At 36.5% G+C, this 22,081-nt stretch overlaps 1 protein-coding gene across 2 annotated transcripts in view; it reads left to right on the top strand.

Annotated features, from left to right (window-relative positions):
• Positions 1 to 22,081, top strand: part of LOC134538767 (protein mesh) — a 98,505-nt gene that overhangs the window by 25,775 nt on the left and 50,649 nt on the right. For both annotated transcript variants that reach the window (XM_063380256.1, XM_063380255.1), the window contains exons 5-11: positions 6,680 to 6,848; positions 9,178 to 9,289; positions 10,636 to 10,781; positions 11,159 to 11,352; positions 12,648 to 12,793; positions 16,765 to 17,046; positions 21,217 to 21,349. In XM_063380256.1, the coding sequence (XP_063236326.1) occupies positions 6,680 to 6,848; positions 9,178 to 9,289; positions 10,636 to 10,781; positions 11,159 to 11,352; positions 12,648 to 12,793; positions 16,765 to 17,046; positions 21,217 to 21,349 (1,182 nt within the window). The remainder of the gene's footprint in view (positions 1 to 6,679; positions 6,849 to 9,177; positions 9,290 to 10,635; positions 10,782 to 11,158; positions 11,353 to 12,647; positions 12,794 to 16,764; positions 17,047 to 21,216; positions 21,350 to 22,081) is intronic.

Raw genomic sequence — 22,081 nt, 5'->3', positions numbered from 1 at the left:
TCTCGCGCCTGCCAGTCCTCCCTCCTGTGTCGAAGCACACGGGACGACTGCACGAACTTTGTAGACTCTGTGGGGCCTGACACATTTACTTTTTCCGGGCCCTAATATTTTGGAGGACTTTGCCCGGGGGGGGGAGGGGGGGGGTTGCTAGGGGAAATGCCCCTTCCCCTAACCAGTGAAATTGGTAATTAGGGAGACCTCCAACAAAAAATGTAAAGAATGAAATCAATCATAATTTTTTTTTTCAAGCCAAACTGGAATTTTGATTTTCACGGTGGTTTTTTTATTTACTTTATATTCATGTTGAAAAGGAGGCTATAATTTAAATATAGATGCTTCACTAATAAGGATAGTTGCGAGGTAACCTGAATTTCCCGGCGCTTGTGAACTATTGCTACTACATTTGGCAGCCGTCAAACTTGAGACAAGTTATATGACACACACGTTTATCAAACGCAGCATCCCGCATAAGAAATAACATTTAGTCGCAGCTTACAGGCGTAGATAGATTGAGGGGCGTTTTCAACAAACAGGTTAGCTACAAATTTGACAATTTTGAGTTGTATATGTGGTCCTATATTTTTTGAGGGCAATGGACCTATTTCCGAAATAAAATAATCACTTTTCGTGTTACTTAACATAGCAAATCGTATTTAAAATACAAAAGTTTTTACACAACTTGTTATCTAAATTCGTATACATTTTTCCAAACTTGACATCACGCGAGCTTTTACAAAACATGTTTTCTACGTAAGATGTATTGGAAATCACCCTCTGCTTGAATATTCCATTTGTGAAGTATTTTTGCCTTCTATTTGTCACACTGCCATGAAAAAGGTTTTCAGTTCGATATTATAATTCTTTGTTTAACTGAAGGATTGCAGTTAGTTTTTATTTTGAAATGAGTAAGTATATTACACCAGTGCAACTGGACGAAAACGTCGAAGGTTCACTGCAGAACGATGTGGGTGACATAGAACCAGACATAACCTGCACACATGGGTTAGTAGACGAACTCTATAGTAAACATAAGTGATCAAAATGCAATGCGTCAACGCTAACACACAATGATTTAATACATTTCAAGCAATTTTTTTTCAAACGACAACAGTAAAATTGAGCAAGATGTGTTTTTTATTAAATTATATTACTGAAACTGAACCTGCTAGACGTACAACTGAAGTTAACTGAACGAAAAAGCAAGACATGTGTCGATTTGCTACCACGTTAAAAACAAAATTATAACTGACATAATTGTTTGTGCAGCCATTTATAGAAGTATTTTAAGCGTTTCACGTGACAGACTTCAAAGATTAGTATGAAACTTTCACATAATGGGAAACTTCCAGTGGAAAAAGGGGCAGACGAAGATTAGCTGAAGACAAGGAGCAATCTGAACATGTAAGAAGTAATATGTATCTTGAAATGTAAATGTAGAAGGCTCATTACTTCGGAAAAAAATGTCTGGTGTTCATATTTACCTCCAGAATTAAAAATAAAGAAAATTTTGGAAAGGTTTTCTAGAGAATATAACAAAATGGACGATCAAGCTGCTCATTGACAAAATATAAATTTGTATTTTACAAACATTTAAATTTAGCTTTTGGTAACAATCACACAGATTAATGTTCAACATTCGCTAATTTCTTATTAAAACTCAAAGAAATACCTAATCTAGAAGAAAAAACATAATTCTTACTGAATATAGACTTCATAAACTCAAAGTAAAAATTTTTTTTTCGTAATTCTCAAATAGCAGAAAGAGAGAAAAATAACAGCGTATTTTGATTGACAACAAAACCAAACCTCTTCCTCAACTTCCGATTGGTGAAATACTTTTATAGTCGTAAAGTTTGGTTATATAAATGCACAATCATGAAGGTTACAGAAAAACAAATACAAATATTATGCATTTGATTTGGCTTGAGACCCAAAGTTCAAGAAGGGCAAATGAGATAGCATCGGAACTGAAAGATTACATCACAAAACCGTAACGAAGGCTTCTTCAAAAAGGAAAACATGACATCTTTTGCGTCTGTTTTTGTGGTCCGCAAAATAAAAATTTTGTGATGATGACCATGTTAATGCGTATCGTAGAGATCTCTAAAGTGTTTAGGAAAATTGTGCATTATTTTCCTGTAAGGGGGCATAGTAGTATGACTCATGGTGGAGTATTCAGAAATATCGAGAAAGACTACATGCGTTTGCATACTACTACTGTTCCGTCATAATATCATGAAGTATAAAACAAATTTGGCACAGGTTTAAAATTAGAAAATAATTGGATTATTTAGTAAGTGAAAAGTTCAGCTGGGTTGATTCTCAAGAAAAAAAAAATATTATTCAAAAATACAGATTTAAGAGTGCTGCGATATTAAAAAAAAAATCAAGTTAGTGTGAAAACTAATTATGCCGATCCTGCTATCGATTTTGAACTACTGAAATGTGGTGTTAGGAATTTCAAAACTATGGTCAAAGCAGTACAAGTAAAACATAGAAACCATGTCAATGAGAAAAAAGTGCACACATTTAGAAGCTTATGACATTCTTTGACACAACTTCCGTAGAAGCCAGTTTTTTACGAACAGGTTTTCAAAGACTGTATAAAAATAATGTCAATATAAATCTGTTATGTTTGATAAAGAAGGATGGCTAATGTTCAAATGTTGAACGCTGTACAGGCATGTGTGTGTGTTTCACCTGATTCCCCTAATAATACAGTCCATTATAAATTTACTTTATAATAGCATTCTGCTGTAGCTAGAATTTTTTGTAAATCATGCTATTATTATTTACAAAAAAATATTACTTATAAATTAACATAAATTAATATTTTAATGTGTAGATTAATTATTATTATTTTTTGACTTTGCTATATATTTAAAAATTATATTGTGTACATGTTCATATGAATATGCAGAGTTTTGATTATTTTAATTAGAAAAGTATTTTTTTACTGATTAAATTTTAAGAATTTTACTATGACAACGTGAGTAGAACTTATGTCCTTGTTTGTAGTATTTTTTGAAACTTTTAATTAAAATTATCTTAGGAACACCACACAAATGAGCTTCTCCTTACATTTTAACGTTTGCAGAAAACAAGTTTTGTAAAAATGCCCCTCTATTTCAGAGTATCTAATTCTTTTGGAACTCTTAGAAACTTCTGGGAAAAATGTTTTCCAATATTACAAAATGATTGGTTATTCATTTACTAAAATTAAATGTAGTGAAAATGATTCGTATGTTTTTAATTCATTGCATCAACATGGAACAATTTAGAATTAATTTCCTACTGTGCCTACTGAGGTAGTTATGGATATTTTGGACCTTCGAAAAGCATTTTTCACCCCTTGGTCGTATGAATTTGATAGCGTGCGTATTAAATTTTTTTAAATTTTTTTAAGTAAGCATATTTAAACTCCCTGCAGTAATAGTTCATCACATCAGTAATAGTTTCTGCCAAAAATATGTTTAGGAATGTAAATTAATTATAACGGAATTAATAGTATACCGACTTAATTAATTTTTTTGTTTTTTTGTTTTTTAACCCTTGTTATTTCTTTCCTTGTGGCAATGGTTAGTAAAATAAAAATTAACTTCAGACATAACTCGTGGACAATATTTAAAAGACTAACATTATAATGTTGTAAGTTTGATATTTTACCTAATGACGGATTTGTTTGTCCTTAAACCCCTGTGTTTCCACTCTTTACATAAATTGTTGGTTGTATCAGAAATTGTTTGAGACAAAATTAAAAAAAAAAGAAATAAAAATCATTTTACTTAAAAATACAAAAGAAAAATATCTTACAAAATATTTTAAAGTTCCGAAACAATACAGACGAATTTGATATCGTTCCTGCTAAGAGAGTTAGTTATAAATAATTTTTTATCTTCCAGCCTCCGTTTTTGTCCACCCTTAACATTCATAGTTGGTCTTATCACAATTTATTTAGACAAAATTTAATGTTGCTTGGTATTACTCTGACCAGATATATTGTCTTCATAAGAATTCGAAATTTGTCATTTTAAGGGAGTTACAGCTATTTGTTTCATTTTTAAAAAAACTTTCGCCATTTACTTTGGTTGGATTAACGAAATCGACCGAGATGTTCTGAAATTATATTTTATTAATCAGCTTAGAAGTGAAGATTACGGCATTCATCGTGAACATAAAGTTTTATACGTATATTCACTTTCGAGTTGATGGTTTTGAGGTCTATGAACCATGAAACGAAAACCTAAGTACAATGTTTGGTAGTCGCACCATGGTAACGGCTACGATGGGTAGTCATTCTTTGAACTGGCGCTTGAAAACAGCACATAATGGTTGTTTTCGAATCCTGAAAATCTTTTAAAATTTTTTACAAACACTTTTTACAGAACAACAGACGCAAAACAATATGTTGATTATTTCTAATAGTTTAAAAGACTATCCAATTTAAGAAAAGCTGCATGATATATAAAACATTGTATAACAAGCTGGCTGAACAAACAAACTGGTGGACATCTCTTTAACTTACGTAATTTTAATGACATGATAAACTAAAACTTTATTTTTCAATTTTTTATGAGATTTAATGCTCAGGTTTAAAATCGAAACTACCGTATACGTATTGACAAAGAACTACAACTTCTCTGAGATAAATTTATTCAAATAATAATTTGGTGTCTAAATTCTCACAACAAATTATTAAATAAAACAATCAGAGTTATGTTGTTTAACAAAAAATTTGCAATAAAATAAATTTAAATGTAAACAGAATGACGCCGGTAGAAATTATATTCTTTCTAATATGGACAATTTTTTCCAGTATAAACATCGTGGTAAATACCATGGCCTATCTAAAGTGTACATAGTTTCAGTTTATATAAATTTAAGTTGGCATAAATCGAATGCTATTTATGGTTTACTTATCACATATTCAGTATAAAATATGCAATATTTCTGAAAGATTAGTCGAATTAAGGGAAAGATGTTACCTTTGATTTCAAAATTTTTATTTAACATGACATTTATATATAATTTAAAACTCTTGAAATTTTGCACCTGCCACATAGAAAACAAATACAACCTGGACTAACATTTGTTGTCCCTTTTCGAGAGAAAATCTAAATGTCACCAGGCATGGACAGGAGAATATGTCCAGCCGAGCACTGTCATTTTTTTTTAAATGGAACAAAAATATTCCTTTAAGTTTAGAGATATTTGTAAAATTGCACTATTACAGTAAATCAACTAAATCACTACAAAATAGTGTTCGCAGGAATACTGGGTTCAGATTCTTACCCGGGCATTTATACTTTATGATATCCCAGTACTAACCTTTCCCTGAATAGTTTTCCAGTATTAACCGCGCACATTATTAAGCATAATAAAACAAAATAAAGTCAAATTATTGAATATTAGTTAATTTTTTAATGATTTAATAAATTATGCTTAAATGAAATATCAATTAAAATATAAAACTATGCGGGAATTTTTACAAGAAATACTCAGTATTAGCTCGAAAAAGTACCTATTTCATATATGCAAATTAACTATAGACATGTGTTGTACAAATATACAATATATTTCATGTAGTTAAACAAACTATTTCTTGGCAACTGGTTTCCAAAGGAATATTTAGTAAAAGTAGAGAATTTTTTTTTTCTATGAAGATATATAGGTATATGGTACGTTTTGCGCTCAAACCACTTTTGATCGTGAAGTGAACAAAACACCATTAAACAGTGCCAGGACGTTACTCAACACCGAAGTTTCGTCCTGCATTGCATTTGTCATCTTTGAGGTAGTAATATTTAAGGAAGCATCAAACTGTAACCGAGTGCACAATTTGCTGCTTTCCAAATTGTTTAGCGCCTCGAGAGACTTGAGTCACTATTTATAACTAGATACCTTCAAAATTAATTTTATTTTCTAGTATCAGAGAAAACTCCACGGTATCTGTATTTTCCGACTGGTTGCTGTCTCAGTTTAACTTCCTAGAGGATTACATGTGAGTGGACCGTTTGAATTTTGTCATGTTGTTACTGGTATCACGTCCTTCAGTGAGGTGTCAAAAATACTCATGATCAATGTTCAAGTCTACAGTAGAACGCTTTTATATCTATTTTGCAGGTTCTTAATGTTAATCTCGCTGATTTAGTGCTCGTATCCTGAACTTCTTTGCTAATAGTATTTTGTGTTTTAGGACGTGGTTTTATATTAATTCACAATAAATAACAGTATCTGATTGTTTACAAAAGGTATTTCCTTTCTTATTAAAAGCAAAGACAAATTTTTACGTCAATTATAGCATGTACTGAAAGCACGAAAACATGTGCTTTACAGTCTTGAAACTCTTAATTTTTTGTATATCATCTAATAAATGAATAAAGAATAAGTTTTCCAAAAAATTTGTAAAAATAACGAGTTTTTCATGGTTTTGGAGACACCTAAATTTCATTGATTCGTTAATTGTGTACTTAACACATAAACATTACACAGAAATAGTTAAACCAAAACTGCATATATACTACGATTAACAAAAAAAGATTCGCCTCTAAGAGAGTTAAATAAAAAAAAACCATTTCATAAGGAATTGTTTAGAAAAAGAAAAATTGTTTTGTGAACAGCTAAGTGTGATTGCGAAGAGGCACAGCGAAGCCGGTGACCAGCAGCTGGTGGGTTGCAGGTGGGCTTCAACGCGGGCAACGGCACGCGCGCCTACGAGTACAAGCCCTACTCGCAGGACTCCGTCATCAGGGACCTGGTGGGCCGCGGCTGGGCGAACGGCTTCCCAGGCCGCCACGTGTTCCGCATCGACGAGCGCATCATGCTCGGCACCTGCAACAAGGACCTGGGTGCGTCGTCCCGCCCACTTCCCTTTTCTTTTTGACGTGACAACGTCTGATAAATCGATGAACACTGGCTGCACAGACTAAAAAGTGTCCCGTAACGCACATTGTCCCGTTGCGCTCATTGTACGCTTGCGCCGCATCTATCTCTCTTCCACTCGATTGGAACAACCACCGATTTGACTTTTTCGAGGCACATTCAACTTGAAACACTCCCATTCGTTTCCTACTTTTCCTATCATCGTCCTATGCTTAACAGAATAACACAGATTGGAAGTTAAATAGCAAACATGTATAAAAGTTATAGTTAAAATAATCTCTTCGTTAAAGTAATAAACATATTTGAATTAATAGGTGCAAATAAAAGTAAATTTATCAATTAAATTGTAGAATTCATTTCACTCCTTCTTTGTATCCATACAAAATAGTGATAATTCAATAAAAATTATTCAATTTTATTCATAAAAGTATGCAATCATTTCATCAATGTTTTGTTATGACGTTGTCACGTTAAACTATCGTCCGTAAACCGACTTTACAGAGAACTAATTTTTTTGGCGTGACAACGTCTTTTAAATCCATCCGTCCCAGCAACTGTCGCCAGAGGGCGGGAGAGGGTAGGAGTGTTAGATGGACATATTTTCGCACCCCGTAGTTATGAAAAAAATTTGCAAAATATCTTGAAGACAGTATGTACTGTGTGAAAAGCCACGTGACATATGTCAACTATTTGCAGGCCAATATGTCAGTGTTTTTAGTGTCAATAGTAAAGAGGTTTTTTTTGACGTGATAACGTCTTATAAATCTATGAACGCGAGCTGCACGCACGAAAAAGCATGACTCATTGTCACGTTCCGCCTGAGCCGAGCGTGCAAGAACCGGCCAACCCGCCGTGCCAGAAAATCTTCAATAATATCAAACAGGTTGAGCCGGGCTTTTTAACTAATTGTTCGTGATTATATTTAAACAATTTATTTAAGTTAAATTTGCAAAAACTGTAAATAATATTTAAAAATAAAAAAATTATGCACTTTTTCATCAATGTTTTCTTACGACGTTATCACGTAAAATTATCGTCCGTAAACCGACTTTACAGACAACTCCCCTGTTTTTTTCCTAACCTAACTAAAACTAAGTGTATTTTGGAGGGGTCCGGGTTAGGGAGGGACCTAGGTGCGTCTCAGGCCGAAGCCTATACGCCTAGTCATGCTGGGATTAGCCATGCAGGAAGAGGGTCACATGCATCATGTTCTAGGAGGGGATTGGCCAGCCATGGCAGCGATTGATACCATGACTAGCTCCCCTCACTCATAAATCTAAACTATAACTAGAGATAGGTTGGGCCCAGATAAAACCTGCATAGACACAGGGAAAACACTGGGCTTTCATGCGGGGTGAAAATTTGCTTGCATCAAGTGTAGGAGAATACAGGAGACAGAGGATGGTCTGGATGAAGAGTTGGACAGAGTAGAAAAGAGTCTACCATGCGGGGGAGTTGGGCACTTGGACTCGTGGTCCGCTTTGCCTTTTTTGTCCAGGACTGGATTTGATGACCAGGGACCCCTGGTGGTGAGTGGCTACACTGACCACTCACTCTGCTGCCAGTCAGCACTCGTCTTGCACTGGCGCGCGTTCCCTTTTGACCTCGGCCCCCGGTGCGCGGCGCGCTTCGTGACAGACGTGGCTGCCCGGATGGCGTCAGTCAAAGTTCACAAAGCCAAAGGGAAACTTTATAGTACTGACCGTTTAAGAATTTCAACACTATGGGCAGTATTGTAATAAAATTCCTTGTCGAAAAATCAGGCCCCAAATCCGGGGTTAATAATTTTTCAAGTCTTTTTTCTCTTTTAAATGTAGGCATTTCATTATATAGTTAAAAATCTCTATGCAAATGGAATGATTCGATAGTCGACGTAACTGACGTCTGGTTCACGTCCAGAAATGTGCCTGAAAACCTTGGCTTTATTTTATAGAATTCTACGTTAAATATCTTGTTCGACTATCGTATTATAAGTGTATTTGCTACATAATAACATATTAATTTGCTTGTTACTGGGGTTAGATGATACACATAATATTTTTCTTTTTTTATGTCAAACTAGCGATGGCGTATGTCCAAAATATATTTTAATAGAACTCAGGAGTAAGAATCCAGTGCAGTTTTTACGAAAATTCAGCTACCTCGAATTTATAAAAATTCTCTGTTTATTTGGGGGATATATTTTTTCTTTGAAAAAAAAAAAAACCCAGCAAATTTACTGTAACTTGTGGCAGTGTAAGCAACATGCTAGACCTTTGCATTACGCCGGTGACACGAATGGTTATTTCGTTGCAGCCGGCTCAAACTTGCCTCTGGTGTTCGCGCCAGAGAGCGGGAACATGCTTGGCGGGACGATAGTCAACATCACGGGTCCTTGCTTCGAGAAGGGCATGAGGATTACCTGCAGGTAAGATATCGACGCCTCTAGAAGACTGTTCGAAATTATGTGGGAGATCAGGGAAGGCGCCAGCAGTGCTGATAAAGTCTCAGGGCTAAGAACACAGCCAACTGTCTGGTCAGCTGAGTGTGGTAAAGGGGCTGAGGCGGTGACTATGCTGGGTTGGTGGCTCTAGCCGCTGGTCATGGCCGAAGCTCTAATACCCTCTCGATTAAACAACAGGTAGTGATTCCTAACAGTTCTGTTTTAAACAATAAGCTCTGGAATTAATCTAAAACGAACTGGAATGTTACTCCCCCCCCTAACCTGACAGGGCGCACATGTGGGAGGGGACCTTGAGAATGCCGGCCGTAGGTCGGAATAATCTGTTCGAAATTATGGCTTGCTAAGTTGAAATAAGACAGACAGAAAAGAATCAAATTGCTCCTGTATCAAACATCAATACTTAAACACCGAAATCTTTGGGTGGCAATCAAATCTTGGAGTCTCTGTGAAAAAATAAACCATTTTCTTAATATTTAATAAATACAAAAGTGGTATATTGGGTGAATTATGGATTTCTACAAATTGTTTTTATTAAATATTAAGAAAAAGTTTATTAATATAGCTGTAAATTGGCACAAAATTTTGGTAAATAACTCCAAATTAATATTATAGTAAAACATTAATATAATAAATACAAGCTGGTGAGAATAATCCCTCTTTAAAAATTTGGTGCGAGGATGAATTTCTAATGGGCAATTACTGTGAGAATGAGTTTCTTCAGAATAAACGTTGGCCTTTTGAATCCTAAAAGTCCCATTATGTCTGGGGTCCAGTAGCTACTTACATGTTTGGACATATGGTAACTTGAATGCAGTTCAACAATGTAGACAAGTAGATATCTGAAGATACGAGTTGTTAAGAATATGAAATGTGGTTATCTTGATATTTACCAAATAATTGATCTGTTTCTGCAAACTTTGTGCATGTGATCATTAGGCGAGGAATTTACTGTGCCTTTGTATCTTGAGACTTAGGCATGAACATGGATAACTTTAGTTTTTAAACTGCCTTGCAATTAGCTTTACGGTAAGACTAAGCACGTATTCCGAAGGATCAGAGTTGGAAATTCGGTTTGACCATCCTGGTTTTGGTGTTTCTGTTTACCCAAAACAGCTTCAGGGAAATTCTGGTATCGTTCACTACCACATACAATAGATAGTTCCTTCCCTAATTTCTATGCTTGTATGAGTCCTTATCTAAATGACTACACTGTCTGTAGTCTTCTGGCAGAAAGTAAAGAGTGTCCTTAGACCGCAGTTTTTGTGAAGTCAATTAAACGGCCGGTGCGTGGGTGTGCCCCGATGTGGCAGGTTCGACACGGTTGACGTCATAGGCACGGTGGTCGACACGAACAGAGCCATCTGCGTCCAGCCCTTCGTGATGGCCGAGGGCTACATCCGGTTCGAGATCTCGTACGGCGAGAACATGTACAACTGGAAGGGCAAGTACTTCATCGGTGAGTGCAATGAATGTCTTACCGCTATTATCTTTGAAAGATTTGTGCAATGGGAGTGAATGACTTGATGTAATCTTTTGGACATACGCCATTGATAAAGCATGCTAAGCGTGCTTAGCAATGGCGTATGTCCAAAAACCTTACATCAAGTCATCTTATCGCTATTATGTTGCTTTTTATAAAATTTGATAACTAGAATTCTAATGCCATTAAAAATCAGTTTTTGCGAAGAAGCAATTTCTATCGGGACTTTAGTTACAATCATATTTTGGTTTCCTAGTGACTTAAAACTTTTGGGGGATCACGTGTACATAAAAGACTCTTGGACTCTACTGAGCTGAACGAGAATGGAAGCTCGCACGTGCTTGTGACCGCAGAGACGCCGGCCACGGCGATCGAGCGGATCCACTTCGAGACGCGCGACGTGCACGAGCGCTACCCGGCCGAGATCAAGATCACGTGGAGCGCGCAGAACCTCACCACCAACCTGAACGCGCCCATCCAGATCTCGCTGTGGGGGTACCGCGAGACCACGATCCGCCCGGAGCGCCTCTACATCGACATGCTGGAGGCGAGTTCAACATAGGGTTTGGTTGTGTGGAGAGAGCATTTCGACATGCTGGAGGCGAGTTCAACGTAGGGTTTGGTTGTGTGGAGAGAGCATTTCGACATGCTGGAGGCGAGTTCAACGTAGGGTTTGGTTGTGTGGAGAGAGCATTTCGACATGCTGGAGGCGAGTTCAACGTAGGGTTTGGTTGTGTGGAGAGAGCATTTCGACATGCTGGAGGCGAGTTCAACGTAGGGTTTGGTTGTGTGGAGAGAGCATTTCGACATGCTGGAGGCGAGTTCAACGTAGGGTTTGGTTGTGTGGAGAGAGCATTTCGACATGCTGGAGGCGAGTTTGGGGGCGGTCCGACCGTCGTACCCGGGCCGCTGTCGAACAGGAGCGGTTTCAGATTCCTACTCGGTTAAAATTTTTTAGATCAATCTTTCCCATGTATAGGGACCGGAAAAATTCGTGGGTTCAATGACCTCCAAGATGAACTCCATAGTTCTACGTACACTCGGTCAAATGTCACCCACTCATTGGCTGCTGTCTTGTGAGACGTCCCAGCGTAGCAGCCTGTGATTTGATAAAAGCTTTGGTCGGGTGTTTCTCATTGGCCCAGAGTCATCCAGGTGAGTTGTGAGCCAATAGCAGAGGCAGAACTTAGGTATAACTATTTGTGTTTTAGCCTATCGCGAAATGAATTCGCGAATTTTTCCGGTCTCTATACATCGGCCGCTGTCACACTACGCAGTCGAACAGGAGCGGTTTCCGATTCCTACTCGGTTAAAAATTTTTTCGGATCAATCGTTCACATGTTCGATTTTCATAAATTTGCTTGGTTTATTTGTTTGTAAGAAATAACCTCGAACGCTATTGGACCGTTTTAGAAAATTATTTCACTGTTGGAAATCTACATTACACCAGATTGATATAGGCTGTGTTTCATTATATTTATTAAAACAAGAAAAAATAGTTCCATAAGATATAGCGATTAGCTACTTAAACCAGGTGAAAGTCATTATTGAGTTAAGCGTTACATAAATGCCTTGGTTGTAAAATTTTAACTCAATAAAAATGCAAAATATGTGTTTATTGATATTTTAAATATATGCTGTAGGTTACTACCTATTTATTCATTTCACTATTGTAGCCCGTGTTACAGTGTGGGAATTAATGTCTATTTCGTAAGATTTTTTTTTATAACGGATGGAAACTTTCCTATGACAATATCAATACCTATGTTCCTTTATCAACCCCTGCTAAGCCGGTTGCCAGATCTAGGATTACATATTTAATGTTGGGTTTGTTTATTTCAGACGAGCGCATCAAACACTGGAACGTACGTGATCTCGCCCGCGAACTACAGATCGAGGAACAACCTCGCAACCAGAGATCTCCAATTTGGTTTCATCATGATCAATTTGACCAACCCCATCAACTACGAAGGACTCACCATTTCTCCGTAAGTTGATACTTCAGTTACCGATAGTTTAAAATGTTCTGGAAGTGAAAAAAATTATTTACAGCTGGAAGATTAATTCAAGACGATGGCTCTTCATGGCGCAACGAAAAGTGCAACGTTCAGGGGTGGGGCTCTCGATGTCGGAGGGTGAAGAACGGGGAATGTTGAGTGTCATACTCTTCACTCTAGAGCAGGCGATACCCAAGCGACTGTTAAGTACTGCCTTTTTTGTTAAGCTGTACACTACATGTTTGTAAGACTCCTCTGTGACTCACTCGATCTTCTGACCGTCACTCCTCGTGTACACAGCTGGAAACACACTCAAGCCATCTTCCAGCTACATGGTTACTAGACATTGTGGTAGGTATTTAGTACGTTACTGTGCACTTTATTGTTGATTGAATATTTTGTTTTATCGTTCAAGTGGATTATTTAAGCGCGAAGTTTCACTTCGGACGCTCACGGTGGCCACGCACTCTTTTTTCTTACCAGTCATGACAAGATATAATCGCCACTTAAAAAAAAATTGGTTGCCTTTAAAGTCGCTTTACGGACGATAGTTTAACGTGACAACGTCATAACAAAACATTGATGAAATAAAATTGCATACTTTTATAAATAAAATTTAATCATTTTTATGAATTATCACTATTTTGTATGGATACAAAGTAGGAGTGAAATGAAATCTACAATTTAATTGAAAAATTTACTTTTATTTGCACTCATTAATTCAAATATGTATATTACATTAACGAAGAGATTATTTTAACAATAACTTTTATACATGTTTGCTATTTAACTTCTTCCAATCTGTGTTATTATGTTAAGGATAGGACGATGATAGGAAAATTAGGAAACGAATGGGAGTGTTTCAAGTTTAATGTGCCTCGAAAAAGTCAAATCGATGGTTGTTCCAATCGAGAGGAAGAGAGATAGATGCGGCGCAAGCGTTAAATGAGCGTAACGGGACAATGTGCGTTACGGGACACTTTTTCGTGCGTGCAGCCGGCGTTCATCGATTTATTAGACGTCACGTCAAAAGTACTTGAGACAGGCGGTTCAATTTTTGTGCGTTGGTGCTTCTATATCTAAGATTTCAGAAAATAGGCACTGCCTTATTGGTGTACGACTGTAACCTAACTCGCGGCCGTTTTTCCGTAACGTATTTCAAAACCGAATTTCAAGCAAGGAAACAAATCGTCCATCGTCTAAATAAACGGTGCCGTGTGCGAGGCTAGAAACTGATTTCAACGCATTCTAGCGGACGTTTCGCAACCATCGATACAATCGTTACGACTAAAATACTAGAGCTTCTATCAGGGTGTCTACCTGTCACTTATGTCACGAAAAAATCCCGAAATATATCTAACGGTGATAGAATTTACGCAACTTCCATTTCCAGCAGTATATTGTTTTTACACTCTTCACTTTATTTTAATTTCAACTGTTAAAAACATTAATATTTGGAACCTTAATCATGTGTAAATTATTTCTTAGAAGGTTTTAGTTCATTGAAATAAAGCGTGGTAAACAGACACATTCCTCCGAAAAATGGTTCTATTACGTACTATACTTAATTTTTCTTTCTATATGGAAAATGACTGCGATATGAAACCTTGTAAAATGGTAAAACAAATCTGAAAATGTCCTGAAATTTGTTTGCCAGATATTTGTAGGCAAATTTTTATGATTTTTGTATTTTGAGTTCTTAAACCCACCAAAAAATTGACACGCAAGGTTACAAAACTGGCAACGTCTATGCGCTCTAACATAATTATATCATTAAATAGTGCGTGCATGCCTAACGAATGCAACTGGTTAATGCCCTGTAAAAGGGTAAAGTGTTTTGTTACCCTTTCACTGCCAACTAAACGGCACACCAAGGCAGACTCATCTTCACTTATTACACCCTGGTCGCGCCTTTGGCCGTAACTTTACATGGCGATGTGGCTGGTGATTTCAACCACCGTCCGAGCCAATCAATACTTCATCATAATAATCATTATCAACATCATCATCAGTATTATCTTGGAAGCTGTCACGCTAAATGAACGGACTTAATTATTGCTACATGTTAGTTTCTGAAACTCAAAACTATTTTTAATTTTGTAAAAACCAGCAGTAATCCTGAACAAAAGCTTTGTCCCGGGGAAACATGAAAAATATTTTTATTTTAAATGTTATGGCATGTTTTTAGTTCATCCTGCAAGATCGCATTGTGATACTTTAAGTAGTTGATCATTTTATCAAATGGTTAAGTTAGGTATAAATATAATGTGATATTATAAAATGGGTTGTTTTAAGTAGGTTAGCGACATTTAAACTACCGTAAAATCATTAGGAATTACCAATCTAAACTGAAGCTAACATTCTCAGCAACACATAAGTCCTATGAAGAAGCATTTTATATTTATTAAAATTTTATATCTTGTACACTATTTCATTTTTGATTCTTGAAACCTAGATTCGGATTTGAGGGATGGATTCGAGGCACTATTTGAGATTCGGATTCAAGAAAATTGGTACTATATCCATCACTACTTGTAATGCATTATTTAAATCAATAATATTTTTAATTTAAAGATTAGTTTTTTATTCAACCAATTTAATACCTAATAGAGTACTTTGTTGGCCAAGTTAGATCATATACTGCTGGAAATGGAAATTGCGAAAATTCTATCACCGTTTGATAGATTTCGGGATTTTTTCGTGACCTAAGTGACCTGTAGACACCCTGATAGATGCAACACACGAGCCGGTTGCTCTCTCTAGTATTTTAGTCGTAACGATTGTATCGATGGTTGCGAAACGTCCGCTAGAATGCGTTGGAACCAGTTTCTAGCCTCGCACACGGCACCGTTTATTAAAACGATGGCCGATTTGTTTCCTTACACATGATCCTTCATATTCGTATAATACTGTTACATATGAGAGCATATATTTTCTTTATTGCAGAATACAAATTAAATTTAATGACAGAGGCTGTTCACGGTGCTCTGATATGGACAACTGACAGCGATTAAAACTAATCTTCCGTAGGCTATTATAGAATACATCGCTAAAAAATAATAAAATAATTTAAAAAAATGTTTGCCTACCTGCAAAGGGGTCTCTAAGTGTCTGACTCTACTTTATTCGTTTCCATCCCCCTATGCGCCATCGAGCATCGCAATCTTGAGTGCTCGATACGAAATGTCGAGTAAAATATTAAGTTAGTCTATTCGAAATGTCGAGACGAGTATAAAATCAGTCGATTCGAAATATGAATCAAAATTTCGAGTAAAATATAAAATCAATAGTGTAAACTCTATATAACGACACTTAACGGACTGAGCATTTTTCGGCGTTATAGAAAGTATTCGTTTAGTGGAGAGAAATAAAATATATAATTTTACTATTCTAAAATAATATGTATTTACTTATATAGTACATATTTTACACAGTAACATTCATATTCATACAAATAACAACACTTACTGCGTATAGTCTGTTATCTTCGTCTGATGTTTTTTTTTTGCTGCTCCAATATTTTAATTGTATTTTCTTATGTATTTTACTGATATCTGATTACAAACAAAAACCTTACACATCTGCAGTTCTTAATCAACTTCGGCAACTTAGAAAGTAAGTTACTGCTTAATGATTTATATTTTCGTATTGTTGTCGTTAAATAGAGTGAGCGTGACACTATATAGAGTGTATAGAAAGCAAGGTAAAACAACTAAAGTCAAGCAATTTCGACGCTTTAAGGAGTTTGTCTTTAAATCGAGTGACGTTATAAAGAGTTTACACTGTATTAGAAATATTATTCAAAATTTCGAGTAAAAAATTAAAAATTAATCGATTCGAAATTCCGAGACACGAATCGATTCTAAAAATCGAGTCAAGTATCGAAAAAAATTCCATTCCGAATGGCGAGTCGAAATCGATTATTTTGTTTCGAATGATGGAATGCGTGAATGTGCGTACAGGGAGCTGTGGAGCCGGCCCATCCCGCTGTCGTGGTACTTCAGCCCGCAGTGGGAGCGCATGTACGGCACCGCGTGGTCGCAGCGGCTGTGCAACAACTGGCTCACCAACGACCGCTACCTGAAGAACTTCGCGGCCGAGGTGCCGCAGTGCCCCTGCACCCTGGAGCACGCGCTCTACGACAAGGGCCGCTTCATGCCGGACTTCGACTGCGACAAGGACATCAACCCGGACTGCTTCTACCACAGCGGCGCCGTGCACTGCGTGCGCACGGGTGCGCCCAGGTCAGCCCAGGCCTGACCCGTCTTCCAGATAGAGACCGGAAACATTCGCGGATTCATTTCGCGAGATGCTGAAATACTAAAAATTGTACCATTGTGAGACTTCCGCTATTGGTTCACTGTTAACCTGGAGGAATGTAGGGTCAATTAGTAGAGATTTGCAAAATTCGCGGATTCATTCTGTGATAGGCTAGAATTCAAACACATATACCTCTTAGATAATTTTGCTATTGGCTTACTGTTCATCTGGACGACTCTCAACCAGTTATAAACCCTCAACCAAAGAAGGATCGAACCACAGACAAACCAGCTGAGACGACTTACATGTCAGCAGCCAATGATCTTGCGTTATTTTCCCGAGTGTACAGGGGTATGTGCAGTCTATCCCGAAGGCCAACGAAACAGCGAATTTTGCAAGTCTCTATCAATTAGAGACCCTCAGTCAAAGCAGTATGGAATAACGAGTCACCCAATTTAGTCTCATCACAAGTCAGTAACCAATGAACAGCTGATGTATACCCGGGTATGCACAGGATCGTGGAGTCTAGCCTGGAGGTCATTGAATACGCGAATTTTTCCGGTCCCTACTTCCAGATATGTTATGGGTTAGCTTAGCGTTATCCCAGTTTGTAAGGCAAAGTCGGAATAATCACTCGAATAAATTTGAAGTCGGCATTTATCCGTGTACACTTAAGTCCACCCAATGCTGTTAGGTGTTGTGTGTCATCTCTGAGCACGTGGCACAAGACACACGGACGCCGACATACCCCTCCCCTTTCTATGCTCAGGGAGAGAATGGCGGCGAACAGAGTTCATGTATGGCGTTACGTGAGCGTTTTTATAAAATGTTTCAAGAGTTATTGTCTTTGAAGGGATTTAATTGCTTTTAATTTAACAACGACTATTTTTACAATTAATCAGCTCTGTTAACTGTGCGAAAGAAGTCAAATCTAAGTCTACTCTGCAATACCGGCTATTGAAGCGATTTGATTTGTGTCCACTACGTGGCGTCGCAAAACTGATTGCTCATCTTTCATCGGGTGGAACAACAGTTGGATATGAAGTCACCAACAACGAGATGTTCGATGTTTTGTGTGAAATTCATCTGACCGTTGTACATGGAGGTAAACATCGAAGGGATAATGAATGCAAGAAAAAGTATAAATACATTACTCAAGAAGTTATAAAGGTATACAGTATTTACGACTATTTTAACACTGCCAAAAAAAAAGTTGAGTATTAATAATTTGCTTTTTCTAACATAACCCAGTCAGCGTTGGTTAGACCTAGGTGTACACGGGCAAACGCCGAATTCAAATTTATTTCAGTTACAATTCGAAATTTACTAAACAAACTTGGATAATGTTAAATTAACCCAGCTAGACATAGGTTTACTTCTTCTAGCATTACCCTTAAAATAATATACACACATATATATATAGGTATAATATACAGTGGGAAGTCTTTTTATTCTAAGCAATTGATATTCGAGGAAAAAGATTCGAAGTAAAGTAAAAGAGGAAATACAGTTAACTAAAATTCTAAACTGTTTACTTCATAAGTTTACTAGGTCAATTTTTTTCATTGTATATTTCCTGTTTATCTTCAATATATTGTACTTTTATCATATAATTATATACATATAATTAAAAAAGGAATTTATTCTGGAAATCTCTTTTGTGAAACAATTATTTAAGGGGTAGAATTTTTCAACACCATAGTAAATATTTTTAATTTATTGCGCAATATTTTATTTTTGATCTTTGATGTCTTGAAGGGTATCTTTGAGGTACTTTCTGGGATCAGAATACGTGATTCGGACTCAAGAAATTTTGAGATTTGACCAATCACTAGTTTTAACCAATGGTGGATTACAAAATACAGCTAAATAGTGATTAAAACAAGATGCCATGAGATTCTCTGTTGAAATAACAATTTTGATATGCATTGGTTTCCTTGAAATAAAAAAATCAATGCGGAAATATACCAGTTAAAAACAGGAAACCTGAAAACTGAAATAAAATCCGACAGTAATGTTAAATTCTGAACGATCTAAAAATGCCGGTAGTGTACTGGATGCGACCGGACATCCAAGGTAAATAGCTGCAGTCCGCCCGGAAACAAAACATCTGAACGCGAGTAGCTTGAATGGTGTCGAATTACCGATTGTAACAAACTATTGCGTTCCGGATTAAAGACCTTTCACTTAACGACACATTTTTTTTATAAAAATTATCTAATTGTCTGTCAGAATACTAATGTGCGTATTTGAATGATTTTGTAATGTTTTTAAATTTCCGTTGTAAAAGGATGTATTAAAAAAATAGAAGTATGCCTATTAATGACTCTATTAAAATCTGAAATTTTGGTTAAACAGAAACTATCTTTATCGACAAGTTGTGTCTGCGATTTTGTTCGCGTGTAATTAAGAAGAGCGTCGGTTTGTTGCTGTATATAGATTTAGAGCGATGAACGCAGAAACAAATATTTACGTTCTGCGGGAAAGATGTAACTTATAGGGATAAAGAATATTCCAAATGTACTTATCTTCAAAACAAATATAACTTGTATGGTTAATTACACCAAACTTCAAAATACATTTGGAAGCTCCCTTTTTTTGCGTGAAGCTGTAACAAAGAAAACAAAAAAAATACAAAAAAAAAGTAATTGTATCGCCTGTTATTACCAAATATATATATATATATATATATATATATATATATATATATATATATATATATATATTCTAAAAACCTATTCCATCTTGTCACAGTCCCCTATAGTGACAAAGAGCAGTGACAGTCACCACGATTTGTTAGGAGCAGCCAGATTTAAACGCAGCATTAAAAACTTTGCAATAAAAAATTGATTAAACAAATTAATCTCAGCTCGCCGCATTTATCGTAGCAGCTCACAATAACAAAGCTTTTGAGCCAAAAACAATCATAGCGAATTCTAACGGCGGGTGCGGCAACTACGTGTGATTCGTATATTTATCACTCGCGGTATTATTTTGAAGAATTCTACTTGAAATGTCGTGTCCGAGCTTGGTGTCACAAGTGTTTCAGGGTGTCCACAGTTAGTACTTTCGTACTAGATCTAGTACTTTTATAAGTTTTTTTAGTGGTCTAGTACATTTGCGCTCAGATCTAGTACTTTTTCTTTAATATAATAATATTACAGTAACTCCAATATGTTTTATTATTAAGCGTAATTATTTTTAAAAACTATGGAATTTATGTGTATGTGTGATGTGGTATTTAAGTTCAAGCATTGCAATGCCATAATAACTTCCTAAATTGTTAAAACCATAAAGAATTATAAATTAGTACTTATTTTTTCAAATCTAGTACTTTTTCCCTCGCCCATGTTGGTACGAAATATTATTTTCCTTGTGGACACGCTGGTGTGTTTGCAAGTTGCAACATGAGAGCACACTAGAGGCGTAAAAGTAACGAGAAAAAGCGTACCTGTATGTATTCGTTACTATAACAATTAGTACTCGTTATTATCGTATCGTTACGTTACTCGTTACTTCTGATATCGCATAACATGCTATGTTATGTTGCAGCAACGAATCGAGTCGTATTGCGTACGCGTACAGTATGACGTCGCGTAAATAATAATAAATAGAATATAAACAATTAACAATATTTGATAGTAACAGTTTTTGTTAACCATGAAACAATTAAATCTCATTAGAGCGGCTTTTTAAAATTATGTATTTTAAGATAAGAACAAAAAACGTGAAAATACGCGATAATAAAAAACAAAAACATATTTCTAATTTGTAAAAAATACTTTCTTACGTTGTTTCTGTTCCAATCTCAAACTTTGTCTACACACACAATACCTTTAATAAACAGTAAAAAACTTGGACGACAAATTTCCAAATTATACTTTACTTAATAAACAAACATCGTTCTTTGTAACGTAAATTCATCGAATATGCGCACGCATGCGTAAAACATACGAAAAATGCGAGTAACGAGATGCATTCGTGTGTAACGTTTCGTTACTCGTTACTAGATGGCGCACCCGTTACTCAGTACCGAATACATACGGTTTGCTACAGCTCTAGAGCACGCGTCTCTGGCGAGTGCTCAATGCTGCTGCCCTCCCGGGTGTAGCTCGCCCGAGCTTGACTCCGAGCTTGTCGTGATCTTGTCGCAGCATGCAGGGCTCCGGCCAGCAGTGCTGCTACGACAAGAACGGCTACCTCATGCTGACCTACGACCAGCAGTGGGGGTCTCGACCGCACCGCTCGCACAACCTGGGCTACCTGCCGTGGAACGAGGCCAACAAGGTGAGCTCCCCCAAGCCCCTTGTCAAACTGTGCCCAACTGGGTGGTGTTACAGATGGGCAGATAACCTCGAATGTGTTTTAAATTGTGTCATGCTATCAAGGTTATTCATTTTGGTCTAATCCATCTCAATATTTTCAATTGTAATCTCACTTTGAAATTAAATAATATATTGCAGTACTTTATGGAATTTTTGAAATTTTTGTGCCAGTTGCACATTTTAAATTTTTTAAACATTTTGAAATTTCATTTACAAAAAAAGTGTGTAAATGTATAAAATTGTTTGCAAAAGTGTGTGCAAAAGATTGTCCTCAAGTGTGTGCAAAGGTGTGCAAAAGTGTGTGTGTGCAAGTGTGGGAAAAGGTGTGCAAAAGTTTGTAAGTGTGTGAAAAATGTGTGCAAGTGTGTGCAAAAGTATGTGCATGTCATCCATCTACTCTACCGGTTCCCCCATCACGTACCTAGCAATTTCCCCTCGAGCGATCGGAATTTTCGTAACCCACGAAAAATTGTTACCCACTCAACAAAGAAGTTTCACTTCAAAAATATGAATGTATAAACACGCTGTAAACAAGCAAAAATCAGGTGATCGCAACAGTTAAATTCATAAACAGCACAGATAATTTCGTGGAAGGAATTGGTAAGGAAAACATACCACAGCACAAATACCCTTACTAATATTATAAATGCGAAAGTAATTCTGTCTGTCTGTCGCGCTTTCACGCCAAAACTAC

This window comes from Bacillus rossius, chromosome 14, assembly GCF_032445375.1.
Source record: "Bacillus rossius redtenbacheri isolate Brsri chromosome 14, Brsri_v3, whole genome shotgun sequence".
Classification (NCBI taxonomy): Eukaryota; Metazoa; Arthropoda; class Insecta; order Phasmatodea; family Bacillidae; genus Bacillus; species Bacillus rossius.
Note: the sequence above shows the minus strand (reverse complement) of the source record. Positions and strands in the feature narration are given on the sequence as shown.